Consider the following 16297-nt stretch of genomic DNA (forward strand, 5'->3'; position numbering starts at 1 on the left):
GTCTAACAACCCAATGAAGACCAAAAAAAACACCCCAGTCTGATTATTTAGCTCCAGCAGGTCTCAGAAGATTTAGTTTTTATGTACAAGGAAGTTTAGGAGCTTAACTCAACGTATCAGCAACTTGTGAATGCTCCATCATTTTTCTTCCAAGATTAAAATGTAAAATACTATTTCTGGAGCACTCTTCCGGTCTGGGTGTTTTTCATTTTCTTTTCTTTCATGGAGTGCTGAGAGCTTGTAAAACTTTGCTGGTTTATCAACCACCTTTCCCAAGGGGACAGCAATTTTTAGGCACCATTTTTGCCCCTTTGTTATCCTCTTCTGCCAATTGCTTTCAAGATGAGGATATTCTATTTCTCTGACTTTTCAATCTTCCACAGGAGATACTGGTCTTAAAGCAGAAGCAGTACTTTCCTAGGGGAGAATAGCTTGTTAATAGTAATGTCCCCAGTGGAGATCATAATATTTTAGCTCTCCCACCACCCTGCTCAGGCTGTGGCCCTTGCTCTGCAGTTTGTCCTCACCAAGTGGCAGACACCACTGCAACTCCTTTAACAAGCAGCCATGCTTCTATTTTTAAGAACATTTCCCATTCATACCTTTATCCAGATAGGGCAGACATTGCAGTGGCAGGAGTTTTCTGTTCTGAGGAATAGTCCTGCAGCATATTCCACAGCAATTAGTAGAGCTTTCCTAGGAAAGCTGTAGTAGTGGCAGAAATTTTCTTTCTTCCTAAAAAAAAAGTCTGTAAATGCCACTTCTGTGACGCTGAACATTTGCCACCCTAGGAAACAATGTGACTGCTGTTCCAAAGAACATCTGTGGTCTACCTGTTTTCATATTTGTCCTGGAAAGGGCTGTTACCAGAAGGGACAAGAATTCTTAAATTGCACAGCAACTGAACAAGCTTCAATGGGGAAAATGTTCTCCCTATCATCAGTTAAAAGTTGTCTCCTGACATAAAACACAGCTTGTATGTGTGTATTTATCTATAACTTACATATTCCTCTATGTATTTGTGTATATATTGGACATCTGTGAGAGTTATGAGAACACCCACATTTTTATAGCCATTAAACTCTCTAACGAATGAGCATTTCTTTCATGCCATATATGTGCAAATCAAATAGGAAGTGCCTATAAATGATCACTGTGGATGTTCTCATCAATACCTATGTGTAACCCTTTTTCCTGAACTGGAGAAGCTTATGGTCTCAATAATGTCTTGTGACAAAGAATCCCACAGGCTAATCATGTGCTGTATACAGATGTATTTCCTTTTTATTGGTTTTAAGCGTGATACCTTTAATTTTATTGAATGTCCCTTGTTATGTAATAGAAGAAAAAGGTAAATAGAAACTCCCCATTTGTTTTCCCTTAGAGTGCATAGTTTTCTAATGTCTTCTAGCTAAGCTAAACATATTTTTTTTTAAAAAAAAGTATCCATCTCACATTCATTACAGTCACTTCCTTTGCCTGGCTCTGAACCCTACTTACAGTTTTATTGACATGTTTTGAGCTATTCTGTTCTTCATAATACAGAACAGACCATCTGAGCTGTTCTCTCTCAAATTAATTAATCCAAATGATGGCTGTGCGCTAATGATTCTTTTCCATTTCAAGCTGCAAAGATTTGGAAATGCCCGATTTTGTCATAGTTTGACAGCCCCGGTAGCAATAAGTTACCTCTATTACTGTTTTTAAAAAAGAGCTTAGAAAAAAAAAAAAAATCTGCATGTATTCCTGATACCTGCAAGGGAGAAATTCCTCGTAGTTATCATAAACCCTGATAAACAGCTTGGCAAAAGCAGATTTTATCTACTCTGGTTTGAGAGATACCTGTTTAGTAGAGGTGAGCAGGGAGAAACTGACATTTTAGAGGGAAGGATAATGTTTGAGCTCAAAATGACAGACGAGGATTTAGCATATTAAAAATTACTTTCAGAATTGATTCACAGTTCATTCCCTTTCTGTTTCCAAGCTTCAGTACGGAAGAAGAAGGGTAAGGGGAAGCATTTTGTCTCTTGTTTAACCTGTTTCTCACCTTTCCATAGTGAAGGATAATAACAATGTTAATGTTGGCATATGGTCCAGTTTATTTTTTGGTGTCAAATGTACATTAATTATTGTATATGTTTTTTAATTATTTAGTTAATAAATTGCAAACACACTAAGAAACTCAGACAGAAGACCACATTCGAAAATATCCCCCACATTTCTTCCTTTTGTCTCCTTTCCTTCACCTTGCCTTTTTTTTCCTTCTCTGCACCTGACTCTCCTCCAACCCCTTCCATTTCATCTCCTCACAGTTCCTGTGCTGACTGGCAGTCACAGAGAGTTAGTGGCCAGTGACACCCCAGTGCAGTTCCACACTAGCGATCCCGCTTGTCTCCCGAATGGTGACACGTTCTCCCTTGCCCACACTGTGTCTGTCTCAGGAATCAGGGATCTTGCACACCACACCTGAGCTTCTCACCTGCAGAAATGCTGCTCTGTCCGGTAGAACATCTTCCACGCTGTCCTGTATGCATGGAGTGCCCTCCCTGGACTGATTCATGAGGCCACCCACCACCTTCTCCTTGAAATGTCTCCCAAAGACCCACCTTCCCTAGATCCCCACTGAGCAATCATCCCAGCACTGATGGCAAGGCAGGGGGGAAGGTAGAAATAGCAGTGCTATTTTAATAGTTTTCCTAAATGTATTTTTGTGTACAGAGAGTTTGTTTGTGTTGAGCTGTACTTTTTCCATGCTCCTGTACATCATTTTCTTCCCTAGATTGTGAGCTCTCCCGAGCAGGGGCTGTGTCATTTCCACGTTCTCATGGAGTCTGGCCCAAGGAAGAGTCTCCCACTTCCCTGAGCCCCTGGGTGGTAGCTGGTGAAAAACAGGCTGTGTCCTTCTCTTGGACGAGGTTCAGTGTCATGGAAAGCAAATCTAGGCTGTAGGCAGTGTCTTCTCTCAGCAGGGAAGCTTTTCCTTTTTGACGTTTAATAGGACAGAATTGTGTTATTTTGCACTCTTTATTCTCCTGCTCTTTCCTGACCTCCTTTCAGGTGGTTACCAGAGGTTTCAGCTAGGGATATTTGCAATTCTCCATTTGGAGAATATGGTAGAATAAACCACATTGCTACTGAAAAATGTTTTGGCAGCATATAAAAAAAATCTTTGTGGTGTTGTGTAGAGTCTTCTGTCAACCAAAATTTCAGTTTTCTGTGTCAGAGATGAGGGAGGCATTAAGATAAAAATAATGGCTTCTGTGGTTCTGTCTGACTGGTCTTGTTGGTTATTTCTGGAGATGGGTTCTAGTTCTTTGGGAGAGCAGAGGAAGGGAAGGAGGGACAGGACATAGGCTGTATATTTTGATATTCAGGATAGAAGATAGGGTGTTTGTGTCTAAAAAGGTGCTAAAGACCTTAGGTTTGGAGCAGTATGACATGGGCAGCTCCGTCATTTTACTGCAGTTACAAAGTATGAATTACTAAAATTTAACTTCATCTGTGCCACTGACTTTCTGCTTGCAGTAGTTGCCTCACTCAGAGGTAGCTTCCAACCTTGAAATGTGTGTGTGGAGGGTTCGTGTTTCCAAGCTACTTTCTGGATTTTGTGGGATACCTGGGATGGGGGAGAGGTGTTCTTCTTTCTTGTGCCTTGTAATTTTTCCAAGAACCGTTGTATAAGTTATGGCAACATGTAAACCAAGAGTTCTAGCAGTAACTTGTCGGAGGCAGCACTTAAAATATGATTCCATTAATACGGAAGAATAACCAGGATATTTGTGCAGCAAATTGAGGTTTGAAAATACTCTGAAAATGAAAGATTAAGGGAAAAATTTGAGGTCATAATTTTCATCATCACGACAGGAAAATAGGTGTCATTAGAGCTTCAAAATTAATACTTTAAAACTTTAAATGCAACTCTGTTCATTGTAAGTTTATGCAGCTGGTGGAGAGCTTGGTTTTAAATGGCTTTTCCTTCAGATTTTGTTTTGACTTATGAATAACTCGATGTGGAGGGAGAATTTTAAAATTATATGATCCTTAAGGAATACATCCATAAGCTAAGATCTGTAAATGTCTAGATACATGATTTAAAACTTTCCTGCACCTCAGCTTTCTATGCTGCCAGGAAATTGGTTTGATTTAGTGAGTAATTTGGGAATTTCAGTGAAAGCTGAAGTGGATAGTGTTGAATTTTAAGATACCTAATATAAAATCCTCTAAGAGAAGGGAAAAAACGAAGAATAAAGCAGATTAAATTTCCACAGCGAAATGGGAGTGACAAGATAAATAATCCTTCTGCATTAATAAATAATCTGCTGGCAGTGTCACATGGGTGTCAGTTGTGAGCTGGGGTGGTGCTTTGTTTGTTCTTAGATTTGATATGGTAATCAATATAAAATATTGATATATACCATATACTGATAAAGTATGTGTGTTGGTCCTGGTCTTTGGGGTTTGATGTGGGCTGCAGTACCAACTACAAATAAAGGATTTTCTCCGTTGAAGGACTTAGATTCTATCACCACCTCACAGAATAATTGTGATATCATCAACACAGAATATTGTTACCTGGCATCAAGTCTGACCGGCATTTGAATAGAAAAATACCAGTTGATGGCATTCAAAATAAATATTATTAGCTCTGTCTGCAATAAGCATTCCCACTTCATCCCATTCCTGTTGTCCATTGTTTCAAAGGTGGCACCTTCCAATGGCATCTGAAACAATGAAATTGCAGAGCAAATATATATAAATGAATGCCAAGCAGTGGATTAGCTCTCAGTGTTCTGTTCTCTTTGAAGAGACCACTTTCAAAGCCATCTGGGTTCACTTTTTTTTATTTCACTGTGGTGGAGTTGATGATGGAGATTTGTCTGCAGGGAGAAATGGGAATACCACCAAAGCAACTCTTAAAGCACTCACCACGGCAGCTCCTGAGATAGCTCCCAGCATCCGCAGCACTTCTCTGTAGGAAGGTTTTCAGATCTTCACCAGACACTATTTCAGAAGATGAGAGCAGAAGGCATCAGGCTTCATGAAGAATTCTTGAAGGTTATCCCTTGTAAGTAATTGATTCACATTACCTATTTGAAATTCTAATGAGGTGGCAGCGTAGTAATGAGGAAGAGGTTGTCATCGGGTTGTCATTTATCTCAAGCAGAAAGCAGTGACTCTGGGTGGAATTTGTCAAGTCGGTGTGAAGAAATGCCAGCCCCACTTGTGGCTGGTGCAGCAAGGTTGGAGATTTTATGTCTTGTAGTGTAACTTGGGGGAGTCCACAGCAGTGTAAGTGTAGGACTAGGACTGTGGCTACAATCAAAGTACTTGTAAAATACTTTGTGAGAGAAAAGTATTGAAAATTGGTATGTTTCAAAAAGGGAACAATGCTAAACCTGTGTTTTTCCATGAAAAATAACTTGACAATGTGCTGATTAGCAGCTTGTGTCACAGAATCCAAACTTAACAGGTAACTCCTGGCACTAAAGACTTCTTCAGACCAGGACTTAACTTTTATGAGACGTTTTAACATTTTTGAAACACTGGGAATCCTGAGTACAGTCTGCTTGAGTCTGTGTGGGTGTTGTCATCTACACTGTTATTATTTTGAATTTATCAGCTTATTCTCAAGGAGGTAGCGCCCTGTCATGATACTTGTTTTTCTTTACTACAGGACTGTAATTGAAAAGGTTTCCAAAACCTTTCTGCATCAGCTAAACAAGACAATGGTATAAAAGAAGTTGGAATTGTAAGTGTTACAGAAAATGTGGGGTTTATAGCATTTGCAGAGACACATTAAATACGTTGGTTTATGTGAGTGTGACTATGCTCAGATATTATCAATTTAATATCTAAGCACATATTCAAAATCATGAGGGCTTGAGGAACAGTTAAAATTGCATGTGTTTCCCAACATAGCACAGTTAGGGCAGTGGAAAACTCTTTCAGCACTTTTAATGTGTTCTCTCTCTTTTTCAGGAGCCAGGGAGATGAAGGACTTATCTCCCTCATCTCAAAACTCCTTTTGCTGCTATTTTTTTTTTTCCTATTTCCTTCAAATGTTCACATACCCATGTTAATTAATTTCTAATCTAATTAAAAATAAATGTTTTTAGATAATTCCTCATAGTTTGTTTGGTTTTTCCCCTTGGTGTGAAAGCGTGAGAGTTAAATGTAAGACCAGAGAAGGCTGCAAGTGTCTTAGATCCTCCACTTTCTTTTTGGTTTCTTTGATTTGATTGCCTTTCTTTTGTGACTAGGCCAAATTTTCAAATGCTGTCTCTTAAACAGAACATCAAATTGCCACTTAAATTCCACCTGGCTTGCAGGATAGGAGTGGGTATTGACTATATTCTCTGCTTTGTTTTTGTTCTTGAACAGAAACCACTGTTAGACAATGACCATTCCTCTTTCAAGGTAGGCTGAATTGCAAGGCTTCAGCATTGCAGGTGTATTCTAAATGCCTGTATCATTATTTCTTAATAATGAACATGCTGTTAAAGAGCTGGTACTTGAAAATTGTATCTCTAGAAAGGAATTTGAATTTTCTGCCTTCCTTAAAAATTACTTTTGATGGTGTGGTTATAATGTGTAAATGTGACTTGTGTGTAATAATGTGAAGCTATTTTCAGCCCTAGAAACACAAATAAGGCTTTCCTTCAAGAAAGTTTTGATAGCTCTTTATTATGAATGCCTACAAAGCATTTTCATAAATCATGTAACGGTATTTCTAGATACTCAATGTTAAATGATTAATTTTAGTTACTCAAGTTTTTATGTTTTAATGATTTATTTTATATATTTTTATTATTTTATTTTATTTTATAGTACTTTGTAGATTTTACAGTATCTCAGAGAACAGACAAGTATTTTTAGTTAATTTTCATAGAAGGAAAGTGTTTCAAGTGCCTTTTGTGTTTGACTACTGCAAAGTGCTTTTATTATTTCCTCATTACGCTGACTGCTAAAATAATATTCTCTGCCTGTTGTTTGCAGTATGGTAAATGTGTGGTTTGGGCGTTGTGATTCAAGCACAATCCTGCAAACTGTTAATTTGGGATGGGGCTGGAAGAAGGTAATTCCAGATTAAAATGTAGTGGTGGCAGATTGATGAGGATTAGCCTAATTGTCCACATGAAAACTCAGGTCATTCAATTTCTGTATATTTTTAACTATACATTTACAGGACGTAACTGTAGGCTGAACCTGTTTCTTTCTTCTAATTTTGATCATAAAAAACAAATTTGGATTTAGAACTTAACCTTTAATGTTCTTACTCTGAATCCATGCTTTAGCTAAGGCTGGTCTTTAAATGCTCAGTGGTGTTTTGAAGGCCTTCTTGTACTTTACCTACTTTTGGTCTTTGATGAATTTTTACACATCTGGTCCTGTTTGAAGAGCTGAGAAGAAATTCATTTGTTCTCACTGGGCACGGATCCATTTTTAACCATTTTAACCAAACAGGAGTCACCTGTTTTTCCCCCAGAGACACTGCTTATGTGCCAAGCAATGTTACAGATGAACTCCTGTGGTCTGACCAAGCTCTCTGCTGAAATCAGTAGGTTCTCACTTGCCCATTAGCATTGGGAAGATGTTCTAGAATTTTTGTTCATCTGCTTCTTTGAAAGCAGATCCCCAGACCCACTGTTATCCCAAATTGTCCTTTAGTAGCTCTCCCACCCACAGACATTCCCCCTGAAGCTTTGATCCAGTTACTTCTCAGCTATTCTTTTTTCAAATTAAGCAGGGCAAGGCCTTTGTCATTTATATGGAAAGTGCCAAAAACCTAAAAGAAATGCAGTGCAAATAATTTGACCTACTTGATTTAGATGCTGCCTTTTTTTTTATTTTCCCAGACACGAAAACTGAATTATATGCATAAATATTCCTGGCCTTCATGCTAAAAACAAGCTACTTGTAGTTAAAAATAAAATAAATCAGGGAAAAATATTGAATCTGTAAGATAAAAGCAACACAGCCGTATTTTTATGTAGTTTAAGGGAACCTCTGTGCATTTTGAATAGGCACATGTGAAGACAACACCTTTAGTTTTGGTGCTGCTTCTGTAACCCGTTTTTGCAGATTATTGACAAGGAAGCAAATTTTATCGGCTAACGAAGGAAATTAAACTAAACCTGCAAACTCATATTTAGGGAAGGCGATGGAACAAAACCCTTGCATGTGCACTAAGGGCTGTGTGCCCAAACCTGTTGCCACCAAAGAAGAATGAATGTCCTGTGTTCCCATCACTTTTCCAAAGGAAAAATGCATGTGCCCAGTATTTGCCTGCAGATGCTGCACCAGGTGGGTGATCCTACAGCACTGAGGTGCCATTGGCATTGTCTGAAGTGTTGCATAATGCGCCTGGTACAGTTTCTGTCTGTATCTATCTTAGGTATTTACAAGGCACCTATCACCTTGGTACCTAAGCAGTTTGAGAAATGCACCCACCCCAGGAGGGATGATGAGATACAGACAGAGGCCCAGGTCCAGAGCAGCAGAGGCAGGGCCTGGGATGCTCCCCCGCTGTGTTCCCGCTGTTGTTGAGCTCCTGGCCCACTTGTTGTGGCCAAGGGACATCTCCACCCACCTGTCTGTCAGCAGGAAGAGACGGTGCCCCAGCCCTCCTGTGCAGCTCCGCTGGTGGGGAGTCTGAAAAGGAAAGATAATGGAAAAGGCAACGGTCCGGTAGCAGAGGTGAAACAGGAATGGTGGGATTTCAAAAGGAGGGCTTCTTAAAGAGCAGCACATCTCAGGGGAGGGATCAGCTGCCAGTCCAAGTGGCAGGTAAGGCACAACACAGGCATAAATCTCAAATGTTCTTCAGTCACCAAAAGTTAAAGAAATACTTCTGATGTCTCTCAAGTTTGTGTATATCCAAAGCCTTGCTCTGTTCTTGGCCTCTGTCTTAGTCCTCTACCCCTGCAGCTGAATCAACCATTCAGTAGTTCTCTGTGTATCTCAACCCAGTAATTTCTGCAATCCTAAAAATGCCTGATGACCAACACAAAGGACTGTCAGTGGTAACAAACTTGTGGTGCAAGGAGACTGCATGGAATAGCAGTGCTCCAAAATAATGGACATATTCATGAATCTAAAGGCTGGAATAAACTTGGCTTTGATCAGCATGCTCAGGGCAGGATGGGGCAAACCACAGCTCTCCCCTGCAGACACACCTGGAGCAGCTCTCCTGTGGCCTCCAGGAGCACCTGCTGATCCACCACTTCAGACCAGGCTCTGTGTCAGCCCAGGGAAACACCCAGATAGGCAGCAGGAACAGAGAATCTGTCTGGCAGATTCTGCTCCTCTGCAGAAACAGAGAACCTGTCCAACAGGGGAGAAAGGGAGGTAGCCAGGACTTTGGTGGAGGCTCACCACTTCCCTATTGCATGGACCTCCTCAATACCAGATCTCTTTTTTTTCCTTAAACACTACAGAGTCACTGAGGTAAAACAAAAAACAGCCTTCAGAAACCTGTGAATCCCAGAGGGCTTTTGGAAATAGCGGTGTAGTACGCACAGTGATCAAACACTAAAGCTGAAGTGCAGTGGGTCACTGACTTCTAGATGGTTCTGCTCCCTTTAGCCCATTTGCATGGTCCTTCCTGAGTCCCTTCCTTGGCCATTTAGAGATGGAGATGGAAGTCCTGCCCCAGCAGAACAAGGGACGTGAGGTTAGGAATGTGAACCTTGGAGGCTGCAGGTTTGATGGCTGCTATCACTTGGTATGAAGATACCTGTAAAAGACAGAAGTGACTCATTTTGCCTGTAAGTCATATCTATCACTGTGAGCAAAATGCTGCATGTAGGAATGCTGTGTCAAGTGGAAATTGCTAGAAAGATCAGAGAATCCAACCTCTTCCCTTTACTTCACATGCAAGGAAGCCAGCTGTGCTTCTTTGTACCCACTCTATTTAAAGCTTGAAAAGAAAGATATTTCTCTTTCATTTTTAAAGCAAATTATCAATGAAATGAGGTCAGCCATGTTGGTGAATGGTTTGATCCATGGCTGATTTTGACTTCACAGTTGTAGTACCTTTTTTTGGAAGTGACCCCTTTTCCAAGGAGTTAAAGGCAGTTAGTTGAGCTCACCCTATCAGCTGTTCACACACAAGGACAGTTTCTGGCTCAACCCAGTTTTGCAGTGCCCCTGCTGTGCCAGGCACACCTCTCCCACAGCCCCAGCCTAAGCACTGGCACAACCAACCTGACCAAGATCCACCCAGAATTTAGGACAACTTTTGGTCAGCAAGAATGGATTTCTTGGGCAGAGACTCACACATTCATCCAGGTGGTGTCAGCCAGTGACCTCCAGGCAATTTTCCCATGATTTAGTGAAGGAAAGTTTGTGGAAGGCCATGCTTGTAACACACCCTCGGTTCCCCATGCCCCATGGCAGTGCTTCCCAAAGCTTCCAGAAAGAGGAGTTGCTGAGAGATGCTGAATACCTTGTTACAAATAATAACAGCGATGGTTATTCCTCCTTCTCATTGCCAGCCAAGTTTACCAACCTAACCTATAGCCTGTGCATGTATTCATTATTCAGAAGTATTCGCCAAGAGTTTCCGCAATTAACCTTTTTCCCAGGGGTTATCACAGACTCTTTGCTCATTTGTGTCATTGGTCACCGATTGCCAGATGCTGCTCTTTCAGCTCTGAAAGGCTGAAAAGACTGAGTGGGAGGATGGCAAGTAGAAACATTTCATAGGATATAAGGAATTTTGCAAAAATTTATTATTGCACTTTTTCAGAGAAATTTTTCTTCACAAGCCTCCGGCAAATATGTAGAAATGCACAAATAACAAAGGTGTTCTGGTTCCCCTGAATCTGAACAAACTAGACACAGTGATACCATTTACAGAAGTATTCATAAATCAGCATGGAGTTTGGAGGTTTTTGATTTCGTTTTGCTTCCGCTTTTGACTTCCAGTATAGTTTGGTTCTACTACTTAGCAGTTGTTAGGTGGGCTCTGTTTAGAACATTTACCAGCTAAATGGTGTTTTCAAATATGGGGAATTTTCTGTTGACATGTCAAAAGAAATGCCAAGACATTCAGTATGACCAGTGTCATCTGGTCATATCTACCAGAATGAGTATTTATGGTCCCTTACCTCACTCTGATTCCATAGACTTTAACTGAAGTGTGTGTTTACTATGTGTGGTAAAATTAGGTCCCCTGTTTTTTTGTTCTTTTTTTTTTTTTTTTTTTTTTATGTGTACTCAGATAGGAAAATGCTGAGAAATAATTTCATGGTCCTACACTGTAGTTGTTAAGAGAGCTTTGCTAATGAGGAAATGCAGCTGTAGCTGTATTAGACAAAGCAGGAGAAGAATTGCCAAGAAAGAAGCAGCTCTTAGTAAGGTCTTAGTATAGTCCCTTTCAAATATCCATGGAGTGGAAGAGCCAATGATTGCATGACAGTTTGTCCCTAAAATTCATTTTCATAAGGAGCTCATGCCTTTTTACAAATACAATTTCATCTTCACTTTCCATAAAACATGCAACTGGACAGTCCAGCCAGACACAGAGAGAATATGAATACTTTGAATGTGAATACTTTGAAGTAGTGAATATGCTAAATGCACGAATAATATCCATTATTTTAGCACTTAAAAGTCATCCTCCAGTGAAGTCACACAGAATCCCTTTCAGAGCACCATAATAGTGCAGGCACATGGGTGTAGAAGTAATGAGTACCACGTTGTGGTAGACAGGGATTGAGATATAGGAGAAGGGATCCTTGGGTCTGTCAGAAAAAGTTTTTAATTTCATTATATTTCACATAAAATATGTATTTTTTTAAGAATCAAGTAAAACCCTGCCCTGATTCATAAACAGAACCAAAAGCATTGTTTAACATGACCTCAGCAACACCTTGCAGATATAAGCTTACATCTTTGACTGAGGTCTGAAGAGCAGTATTTCAAAAAGCAGAAATTAATTCTTGAAAAAAAAACCAAAAAGCTTTTTCAAGGGTGGGAGGCCAGAGAGTAGGCACGGCACTGATCTGGCATGCAGGCCACTGCGGTGTGAGCAGCAGCAGCCTGGTCAGGTCACAAGCCTACTGAAAGCAGTGCTTCTCTCAGCTGTCCCTTGCCTGAGCGTGGGGAATGCAGGGCTTTGGGCTGCCTCCTTCAGCCACACTGCCCCAGAGTGATTTCTTGTGAACAAATTGGCACCCCTAAAAAAAAAAAAAAAAAAAAATTAAATTAAAAAGAAGTTCTGAAGTAACAGAAAGTGTAGAGAGTCCCAGCCACAGTATCACTTAATGTGGAGCAGTGCAGGATGGAGCTGGGCAGAACATGCTCCACTGTGAGCTGTTGATTCCTGTGGGTACAAAAGCCTGAGCCTTTCCTGCTCTTTGCGGGGACATTTTTCTCTAGAGTTGCCACAGGGAAGCTCTTGCACCCAGATTTCCACCATGCACCCTCAGGCAAGGGACAAGGTAGCCAGGGGAGGGCAAAACTCAGTTCATTTCCAGGAGACAAAGAGATCCTGGTGAGCAATGCCCTCAGGTAGCATTTCCTACTGTTTGGAGAAGAGAGCAAGGAAAATCCGGCAAATGTTGGGGAGGGCATTGCTCACGGGATAATCCCTTGGACAGCCACCGTCGCGCTGCAGCAGTGATTTGGGAGAGATCTTGGGTGGGGGTGACGTGAGACGTCGGACAAAAGTGAAGATAGCCAGCAGTGCTTCAGAGCAACAAAGGGCTGCCCTCAGCCAGTGGTGGAGCACATCTGGCACCCCAGGAAGCTCAATTGGACCCTTGGCCCTGAGCTCGTCCCAGGGATTTCTGACTGACACCACTGCAGTGCATAGGTGAGCTTCTCGCTAGGTTCACTGACATTTCCTGTCACAGTCACGCTGAGGGGAATTTGGTAGCTCCTGCCTTGGGATGCAGCATGGCTGTGTGTGTTCTGGGTACAGGACAGTGTGCATTGAGACCAAAAGTGCTTAATGATGCCAATTGCCACGTGCCCAATGCAGTCACTAAACTTTAGTCCGCCCTTCTGTTTGCCCAAACACATACACTCTGGCTTCCCAACTGGCTTCTTTCTATGTGTTGTCCAATGCATGTAGATACCTCCATCTGCCTGGCCTCAGATACAGTGGTTGTTGCTCCTCTATTTGATTGCCAGATGTCACTGGGGAGCAAGATGGGGAGGTTCCTGGATCCTCGGGGCAAGCCAGCCATCACCGAGGGAGCTCGCTGTCCACGCCGGCTGAAGAACAGGAATCCTCGGTGCCTGCCTCTGACGAAGACTCGCCAGCCAGGACCACAGAGAGCTGGCAGTGGCCGCTGTCCTCGTCTGAAACGCACAGCAACGTTGGGGAGGATTTTGAGGGATTTCAAACGCCGGTGCGGACTCCGGAGTGCACCATGGACATACAGTCTCCTGGGGATCAGTCACTCAGTAGGACTCCTCAGTTTGAAAGTGACTCTCCTGAGGAGGAGGGAAATGATGAGATGAATGAAGAGCGCTGCGGTGTTGAGCCTGTCCCTAGGGATCGGGGTTGGAGAGGGCAGCCCCAGCTAACAGAGGGAGAGAAGCTGTTGATGGAAACCAACAGTAGGATTGTGCAGCTGCTGGAAAATATCAAGAGGGAGCATGCACAGTCCATGGGCCTCATGTCCCAGTCCATGGGCCGTATGGAGCTGCAGCTGGGCATTGTGGCTACCTCCACAAGAGCCATCCATAACTACCTGTCAGAGATTTTAGCTTTCCTCAAGCAGCCAAGGACGCAGGTCCTCGAAACACGCATTTCCCAAAGAGCCACCCCCCATGTCGAGTTGACATGTGCCTCGACATGGACTGGTGAGGACGCAGTGGCATCCTCCACTGTGTGCTTACCAGGGGCTGAAGGGACGAGCGACTCTCGCGACCCGCCGCAGGCCACCCTGCCTTGTCGCAGTGGCCGGCTGCAGAGAGCCATAACCGAGAGGGCCTCGCTGCCCATGCCTCCACGCCAGGCAAAAGGGGGAGGGAAGAAAAAATAACCACTCCATAGGATTTTTAGAGTTTTTTTTAATGTGCCTGTCCTTTTAATTCTTAGCCATAAGGCCATCGGTGGCAGAGTTCAACCATTTCCTACATTGGCTAACATTGTATTCTGGCTGACTAGATTAGTCTAACATTTTGTAGTTTATATTTGCACTGTTAACGATGTGTGCTGCTGGTATTTGAAGAACATTTGCCTCTGTTCTTTCACTTTAACTTCATACGAGCATTTTTTTACTCTGTGCCAGGCATTCATTGCTTTTCTTACAAATACAAGTCATTTCTTGAGGCAGCTGTTTTTTGAGTTTTCTTTCTCCATTATCCCACCCCCTCTGAGCAAGCACTCGGGACTTGGTGGTAAGTATAGAGGTCTTGGCAATACTCGCCTCCCAACTGTGTTCGATCAGTCTTTGCCTGGTGTTTCTGGCATGCCAGCCTGAGGTGTTGGGGTATAGCCTGTACTGGATCATGACCATTCTTATCCTCTGTGGGTCTCACCAGCTCACTTCCTAAGACCCTCGGTGGAGCTAATCCACATGTCTTGGCTATGTCGTACAATAAGTAATGTTGCCAGGATCATACCTCATATTTCTCTTTTTGGGGGCTGTGTAGTGATGTGCCACCAGATCTATCTGGGCACCTGACTCTCGTTTCCAAAGTTCATTTGATGATGGATCTGGTGGCTTGATGGGCAGCATTATACTTTTTCCTCTGAGAGAGTCTGGAGATTTGGAACAGGAGTCACTAAGCAATGTGTTCTACGGGGATAAGAGCCATCTCCTGCAACAAATCTATTAGGAGGAGACCGTCCCCTGTAATTATCACAGATAATAATTATAAAAGAAAAAAATAAAAAAAGCAACTTGCCTAGCAGCCAGACCTCTTGAGAATGTAAAAGTCATGACATGCTGTTGGGTACTGTGCTACTTTGTGATTAAGAGCTTTTTATCAGAGACCAGACCTACATCTTGATAAAACACAACCACTTTCTGTGCCTTTAGGCCATCCAATTTCCTGAGGGCTGGCACCCTGAGTAGGGCACGGGTCCCATTAGTAACCCAACAGGGTAGATGGAAACGCACTTTGGCAATAAATTACTTTGTATCTGTTGGTGCTGCCTCTCTCGGGGGAATTTAATATAGTGGCACTCAAATTGCTATATGCATGCAGAGGCATCAGACTGGCTTTTACATGTGGTATCCCTGACAGTTCTCCGGAAGGATGCTGCTCCCAGGAGCCCCTGGAGCAGTGGGGACAGGTTCTCACAGGTGTAGCATGGCTCCTGTGTTTGACTCTCAACACGCCGTTGTGACTTCTTGGGAAAGTGCAGAGCAGTTTCTATGGTAAATGCCAGGGAATAATCGTAGGTCTAAAAATCCTCTTCTGTGACTGCAACTGAGCCATGCTCTCTGGCCAGTGAGTGGTAGACTCTTCTTCCCTGTCTTCCAGCAAGGCTGAGGTTATTCAAAGCAAAGCAGATCAGAGTTTGTTACTCTACCAGCCAGTCACAAACTGCTCCTGTAAAAGTGTGTGTGCGTGTGTGCTTGTGGCTGTACTCTGCTAAACAACCGGTTCAAGGAGGAAATGCAGCTGGCACAGCCAACCTCCATTGCAGGATTTTCCCACATTCCTTCCTTTTGACCTTCATTCAGCTGCATTCCTTTTAAAAATCCTGTTGGAGACAGGCTTCTTAGGACTACTCTGTCAACACACCTCACAGCAGGCGGCAATTTTTGCATCCGTTTTGTGGCTTTTTTCTCTTTCTTTTGTCAGGGTTATTTGTAAAGTTATCCTCAGATTATTTCCAACACGAGCTTGTGAGCTTCCCCTCTCCTTGGTACGAGGAGTGCGTGTTGCAGAGTATTTGAGGTCACAAGGAGGTTGGGAGTGAGCTAATTAGTAAGCCTGACAAATTATTCCAGTAGGAGTATATTTGGAATGTGTGGTTCGGGTGCAGGAGGGTTTTGCACTCTGTGCTGTGGAGACAAACATCTTGAGGCACAGGCAAGTGAAGGTTCAGCCCAACACGTCTTCTTTCTCTGGGATGAGTCTGAGTGAGGCTAACTGCAGTTCAGCCAGTCCATTTCCTTGGCCTTAGGAGCACATTTGATAACACAGTGAGGATGTTTTTGTTTCACGTTGTGCTTTTCACTCTAGCAGGGTGGGGCAGATGTGGCCAGGTGTTCAGATTTTGATGTTTCCTGCAGGACCCGCCATGTAGCTGCCGCCATTTAGTATCAGTCTCCACGTGCTGGCTGCTTCACATTTTTTGTTATAATATCTCCAAAATAACAAC

The 16297-nt window shown here is 42.6% G+C and overlaps 1 protein-coding gene across 14 annotated transcripts in view; it reads left to right on the forward strand.

The window, feature by feature from the left end:
• SHANK2 (SH3 and multiple ankyrin repeat domains 2) overlaps positions 1-16297 on the forward strand; it is a 276108-nt gene that overhangs the window by 241847 nt on the left and 17964 nt on the right. For 6 of the 14 annotated variants that reach the window (XM_086894895.1, XM_023928760.2, XM_023928762.2 and 3 more), the window contains one exon: positions 1985-2005. The exons of 6 other annotated variants lie outside the window; for them this stretch is intronic. In XM_086894895.1, the coding sequence (XP_086751021.1) occupies positions 1985-2005 (21 nt within the window). Of the gene's footprint in view, positions 1-1984; positions 2006-4883; positions 5066-5674; positions 5750-6381; positions 6418-8153; positions 8305-8395; positions 8788-13140; positions 14080-16297 lie in introns of those variants that run through there. 2 more of the 14 variants (XM_086894903.1, XM_086894904.1) reach the window with 2 other exon arrangements.

The sequence above is a fragment of the Cyanistes caeruleus genome, chromosome 6 (assembly GCF_971803275.1).
Source record: "Cyanistes caeruleus chromosome 6, bCyaCae1.hap1.1, whole genome shotgun sequence".
NCBI lineage: Eukaryota > Metazoa > Chordata > Aves > Passeriformes > Paridae > Cyanistes > Cyanistes caeruleus.